The sequence below is a fragment of the Nanorana parkeri genome, unplaced genomic scaffold, assembly GCF_000935625.1.
Source record: "Nanorana parkeri isolate BGI_ZX_2015 unplaced genomic scaffold, ASM93562v1 scaffold5078, whole genome shotgun sequence".
Classification (NCBI taxonomy): Eukaryota; Metazoa; Chordata; class Amphibia; order Anura; family Dicroglossidae; genus Nanorana; species Nanorana parkeri.
In genome coordinates this window covers 705-7,211 of record NW_017311338.1, presented here as the reverse complement: position 1 = coordinate 7,211, position 6,507 = coordinate 705, and the positions used below count along the sequence as shown (strand labels likewise).

The window sequence follows — 6,507 nt, the reverse complement described above, 5'->3', positions numbered from 1 at the left end:
TCTACCCTCCTCCTAATACACTGGCACCAGGACCTCTACCCGCCATGTCTGCTCAGATCTCTCCCTCTATACGTAGGCATTCTTGTACCCTGATTGTATAGAGGTGTATCAGTGCAGATGATCCGTGCTTGTGTCATTACAGGCCCTTAAAAAACGGGACTCCAAGTCACATGAGGCCCGTGAGGTGGAATCATCGCTGAAAGACAAGCTTGGGAAAACGGAGAGTGAAAAGATCCAGGTGAGGAAGTTTGTGTAGTTTTGATGGCCTATGGGGGCATGCATGTGACAGCAGCTAGTGGACTGGACATTGCGGGGATAGGCTGGAAGTTTCCTCACCTGGTGAGTAGGCTGCTTTGGCCGAGCACCCGGAGTGCCTTTTATTGTTCTTGGTCAGTAGACTTCCTGATGGCTTTGCATTTGCATTCGGTTTTCTATCCCCCCCCCCACTGTTCTTCCTGCCGGCCTACACCGACCCTCTGGTCAATGACCCTTGCCTATAAGTTGCCTACCCACGCTGTGGCTACAAGATGTCTAAATCTGGACACTGGGATGGGGTGCAGTCCCCCTGTACCAGCAATAAGTGTATTGTTGCATGATGCGTCAATAAAAGACACTTTTCTACTTTGGAGTGCCGGTGTCCATAACTTCTTATACTCTGCCCGGACTGATGCACCCAACCCATTTATCAAGGATTTAGCAGTAAGGAGTGCAATGGGTACACTGACTACCCCTGTGCCATGTGCCCCCAGCACCATGTGTTGCCAGCTCACTCTCCACTAATGGGTCAGAGGCCGATTGATGGTGCCAACATCTGCAGCCTGGAGTCATGTTGTCCTTTTGATATTTTGAGTCTCTTTCCTCCTCAGAGGACTTTGTCAGGTGTGTCTGGGGGGGAGGGGGGGTGGTGTAGTGACCATTAAATGTATTGGGGTTCTCCCCCTGGACACGGATATTAGTAGAAGGTAAGTTTGCTTCAGCTTGTTGAGTCTTTCTCATAACCGGCTCCTGTAATGTCTGATGGTAAGAGAGGTTTTCTTCTCCCTGCAGCTGGAGGTGGAGTTGGAGAGATATCGGAGGCGGTTGGATCAGACGGAGGGAAGTCGGGAAACTCTTCTGTGCCAGGTATGGTTTGTGTGTGTGTGCCAGGTATGGTGTGTGTGTGTGCGCGCCAGGTACGGTGTGTGTGCGCGCCAGGTATGGTGTGTGTGTGCGCGCCAGGTACGGTGTGTGTGCGCGCCAGGTATGGTGTGTGTGTGCGCGCCAGGTACGGTGTGTGTGCGCGCCAGGTATGGTGTGTGTGTGCGCGCCAGGTACGGTGTGTGTGCGCGCCAGGTATGGTGTGTGTGTGCGCGCCAGGTACGGTGTGTGTGCGCGCCAGGTATGGTGTGTGTGTGCGCGCCAGGTACGGTGTGTGTGCGCGCCAGGTATGGTGTGTGTGTGCGCGCCAGGTACGGTGTGTGTGCGCGCCAGGTATGGTGTGTGTGTGCGCGCCAGGTACGGTGTGTGTGCGCGCCAGGTATGGTGTGTGTGTGCGCGCCAGGTACGGTGTGTGTGCGCGCCAGGTATGGTGTGTGTGTGCGCGCCAGGTACGGTGTGTGTGCGCGCCAGGTATGGTGTGTGTGTGCGCGCCAGGTACGGTGTGTGTGCGCGCCAGGTATGGTGTGTGTGTGCGCGCCAGGTACGGTGTGTGTGCGCGCCAGGTATGGTGTGTGTGTGCGCGCCAGGTACGGTGTGTGTGCGCGCCAGGTATGGTGTGTGTGTGCGCGCCAGGTACGGTGTGTGTGCGCGCCAGGTATGGTGTGTGTGTGCGCGCCAGGTACGGTGTGTGTGCGCGCCAGGTATGGTGTGTGTGTGCGCGCCAGGTACGGTGTGTGTGCGCGCCAGGTATGGTGTGTGTGTGCGCGCCAGGTACGGTGTGTGTGCGCGCCAGGTATGGTGTGTGTGTGCGCGCCAGGTACGGTGTGTGTGCGCGCCAGGTATGGTGTGTGTGTGCGCGCCAGGTACGGTGTGTGTGCGCGCCAGGTATGGTGTGTGTGTGCGCGCCAGGTACGGTGTGTGTGCGCGCCAGGTATGGTGTGTGTGTGCGCGCCAGGTACGGTGTGTGTGCGCGCCAGGTATGGTGTGTGTGTGCGCGCCAGGTACGGTGTGTGTGCGCGCCAGGTATGGTGTGTGTGTGCGCGCCAGGTACGGTGTGTGTGCGCGCCAGGTATGGTGTGTGTGTGCGCGCCAGGTACGGTGTGTGTGCGCGCCAGGTATGGTGTGTGTGTGCGCGCCAGGTACGGTGTGTGTGCGCGCCAGGTATGGTGTGTGTGTGCGCGCCAGGTACGGTGTGTGTGCGCGCCAGGTATGGTGTGTGTGTGCGCGCCAGGTACGGTGTGTGTGCGCGCCAGGTATGGTGTGTGTGTGCGCGCCAGGTACGGTGTGTGTGCGCGCCAGGTATGGTGTGTGTGTGCGCGCCAGGTACGGTGTGTGTGCGCGCCAGGTATGGTGTGTGTGTGCGCGCCAGGTACGGTGTGTGTGCGCGCCAGGTATGGTGTGTGTGTGCGCGCCAGGTACGGTGTGTGTGCGCGCCAGGTATGGTGTGTGTGTGCGCGCCAGGTACGGTGTGTGTGCGCGCCAGGTATGGTGTGTGTGTGCGCGCCAGGTACGGTGTGTGTGCGCGCCAGGTATGGTGTGTGTGTGCGCGCCAGGTACGGTGTGTGTGCGCGCCAGGTATGGTGTGTGTGTGCGCGCCAGGTACGGTGTGTGTGCGCGCCAGGTATGGTGTGTGTGTGCGCGCCAGGTACGGTGTGTGTGCGCGCCAGGTATGGTGTGTGTGTGCGCGCCAGGTACGGTGTGTGTGCGCGCCAGGTATGGTGTGTGTGTGCGCGCCAGGTACGGTGTGTGTGCGCGCCAGGTATGGTGTGTGTGTGCGCGCCAGGTACGGTGTGTGTGCGCGCCAGGTATGGTGTGTGTGTGCGCGCCAGGTACGGTGTGTGTGCGCGCCAGGTATGGTGTGTGTGTGCGCGCCAGGTACGGTGTGTGTGCGCGCCAGGTATGGTGTGTGTGTGCGCGCCAGGTACGGTGTGTGTGCGCGCCAGGTATGGTGTGTGTGTGCGCGCCAGGTACGGTGTGTGTGCGCGCCAGGTATGGTGTGTGTGTGCGCGCCAGGTACGGTGTGTGTGCGCGCCAGGTATGGTGTGTGTGTGCGCGCCAGGTACGGTGTGTGTGCGCGCCAGGTATGGTGTGTGTGTGCGCGCCAGGTACGGTGTGTGTGCGCGCCAGGTATGGTGTGTGTGTGCGCGCCAGGTACGGTGTGTGTGCGCGCCAGGTATGGTGTGTGTGTGCGCGCCAGGTACGGTGTGTGTGCGCGCCAGGTATGGTGTGTGTGTGCGCGCCAGGTACGGTGTGTGTGCGCGCCAGGTATGGTGTGTGTGTGCGCGCCAGGTACGGTGTGTGTGCGCGCCAGGTATGGTGTGTGTGTGCGCGCCAGGTACGGTGTGTGTGCGCGCCAGGTATGGTGTGTGTGTGCGCGCCAGGTACGGTGTGTGTGCGCGCCAGGTATGGTGTGTGTGTGCGCGCCAGGTACGGTGTGTGTGCGCGCCAGGTATGGTGTGTGTGTGCGCGCCAGGTACGGTGTGTGTGCGCGCCAGGTATGGTGTGTGTGTGCGCGCCAGGTACGGTGTGTGTGCGCGCCAGGTATGGTGTGTGTGTGCGCGCCAGGTACGGTGTGTGTGCGCGCCAGGTATGGTGTGTGTGTGCGCGCCAGGTACGGTGTGTGTGCGCGCCAGGTATGGTGTGTGTGTGCGCGCCAGGTACGGTGTGTGTGCGCGCCAGGTATGGTGTGTGTGTGCGCGCCAGGTACGGTGTGTGTGCGCGCCAGGTATGGTGTGTGTGTGCGCGCCAGGTACGGTGTGTGTGCGCGCCAGGTATGGTGTGTGTGTGCGCGCCAGGTACGGTGTGTGTGCGCGCCAGGTATGGTGTGTGTGTGCGCGCCAGGTACGGTGTGTGTGCGCGCCAGGTATGGTGTGTGTGTGCGCGCCAGGTACGGTGTGTGTGCGCGCCAGGTATGGTGTGTGTGTGCGCGCCAGGTACGGTGTGTGTGCGCGCCAGGTATGGTGTGTGTGTGCGCGCCAGGTACGGTGTGTGTGCGCGCCAGGTATGGTGTGTGTGTGCGCGCCAGGTACGGTGTGTGTGCGCGCCAGGTATGGTGTGTGTGTGCGCGCCAGGTACGGTGTGTGTGCGCGCCAGGTATGGTGTGTGTGTGCGCGCCAGGTACGGTGTGTGTGCGCGCCAGGTATGGTGTGTGTGTGCGCGCCAGGTACGGTGTGTGTGCGCGCCAGGTATGGTGTGTGTGTGCGCGCCAGGTACGGTGTGTGTGCGCGCCAGGTATGGTGTGTGTGTGCGCGCCAGGTACGGTGTGTGTGCGCGCCAGGTATGGTGTGTGTGTGCGCGCCAGGTACGGTGTGTGTGCGCGCCAGGTATGGTGTGTGTGTGCGCGCCAGGTACGGTGTGTGTGCGCGCCAGGTATGGTGTGTGTGTGCGCGCCAGGTACGGTGTGTGTGCGCGCCAGGTATGGTGTGTGTGTGCGCGCCAGGTACGGTGTGTGTGCGCGCCAGGTATGGTGTGTGTGTGCGCGCCAGGTACGGTGTGTGTGCGCGCCAGGTATGGTGTGTGTGTGCGCGCCAGGTACGGTGTGTGTGCGCGCCAGGTATGGTGTGTGTGTGCGCGCCAGGTACGGTGTGTGTGCGCGCCAGGTATGGTGTGTGTGTGCGCGCCAGGTACGGTGTGTGTGCGCGCCAGGTATGGTGTGTGTGTGCGCGCCAGGTACGGTGTGTGTGCGCGCCAGGTATGGTGTGTGTGTGCGCGCCAGGTACGGTGTGTGTGCGCGCCAGGTATGGTGTGTGTGTGCGCGCCAGGTACGGTGTGTGTGCGCGCCAGGTATGGTGTGTGTGTGCGCGCCAGGTACGGTGTGTGTGCGCGCCAGGTATGGTGTGTGTGTGCGCGCCAGGTACGGTGTGTGTGCGCGCCAGGTATGGTGTGTGTGTGCGCGCCAGGTACGGTGTGTGTGTGTCTGCGCCAGGTACGGTGTGTGTGTGCGCCAGGTACGGCGTGTGTGTGCGCCAGGTACGGTGTGTGGAAGAGGAAATCCCTTTGATGGTGATTGCAGGTCATCACGTAGATGTATAGATCCATATAATGTGATAATAGGAGTTTGTGTCGGGCACAGAGGAGGCCGCAGCGGATCTCTTTGTCATCTAATCCTCTGACCTGCAATGTTCGGGAGATCTCCCCGGGGAGGTTTTATAACACGGGTCACGGTAAGCCGAGCGCACTTTCTGACATCGCTCAGTTGCCGCACTCTAAAATCGTGGTTTCCTGGACTTTAAGGCCCCGTTCACATTGAGCGATTTATCGCGCGATTTTTGTAGCGATATCGCTCATATTTCCGCACTATATCGCTCTATGTAGCTTCACCAATACATTTCAATGTAGCTGTTCACATATCGTCGCTCAATGTCGCTCAATATCGCTTGTAGCTCGTCGCTGGGAGCTTGTCGCTCCTACATGACCCTTTTTTAGAGCGATTTTGAGCGATATTGCTCCTGATTGCATACAGCCCAATAGGAAGATGTCGCGCGACATGTCGCTCGATTTGCATGTCGCTCAGTGTGAATGGGGTCTGAAAGGGTAATTTTCTCCAAGACTAGTAACATCCGTGATGTGCACAGGGATCGGAATGAATGGTCCAATGGCGAAACGATCCTGGAACTCGGCTTTAGAGCTGACGGGTCCCTCGGATTGGCCAGTTGGCGGGAGCGTTTACTGTTGTGAAATGGAAAGATTGATACCAACTGGCAGATTTTCTGGTGAAGGAAGTCCATCGTTACCCCGTGTGTTCACCACAGCATGCAGACAGTACAGGCCTGAGGGGTAGGCAGAATAGGCAGCCCTCTGGGGCACTTTAGCAGGAGGTGTGGGGAGTAAAAAGGGCTGGACATGCTCCCTATGCTGTACCGAAGTTTGGGTGGGGGGGGGGGGGGGCACATCATCATCATCTATATGCCCATGTTGTGATTTTGCTTCCTTCAGGTTGAAGATCTACGCAGTCAGCTGACGAAGATGGAAGATGATCGCAGTCACCTGCAGCTCCAGATCTCCCAGATGTCTCATATCCAGCATGAGAAGAGTGAGGAGGACAGAAGGGTCCGGACAGGTTGGTCGCACTCTCTTATCGCACATCGCTTGCCTGTCGGCTGTTCTGCACCTTATGATATTGTTGAGTCTCAGACTCCTAAATGCTTGCTCTGGGTTCTTCCCTCATCTACATTGTCCTGTATAGAGCTCCTCCATGTCACTGCTGTACTCTTCCACTAATTACAAGCTGCCCCATGATTGCTGCAAATCCACTTTAAAAGGGAAAAAAAAGGTAACAATTCTACCGCACAGAGCTGCACTCTACAAACGTTCTTAGTAGGGACGTTCGGATCCCGGGGGCCAATACTCGGCATTTCCAGGAGAACTCCC

The 6,507-nt window shown here is 59.3% G+C and overlaps 1 protein-coding gene across 1 annotated transcript in view; it reads left to right on the top strand.

Annotated features, from left to right (window-relative positions):
- LOC108804082 (centrosomal protein of 128 kDa-like) overlaps window positions 1-6,196 on the top strand; it is a gene marked incomplete at both ends in the record, with an annotated part of 9,869 nt that extends 3,673 nt beyond the window's left edge. Inside the window, 3 exons of the mRNA XM_018575845.1 lie at window positions 143-238; window positions 1,048-1,122; window positions 6,073-6,196. Of these exons, the coding sequence (XP_018431347.1) occupies window positions 143-238; window positions 1,048-1,122; window positions 6,073-6,196 (295 nt within the window). The remainder of the gene's footprint in view (window positions 1-142; window positions 239-1,047; window positions 1,123-6,072) is intronic.
- Between the last annotated feature and the right edge of the window lie 311 nt (window positions 6,197-6,507).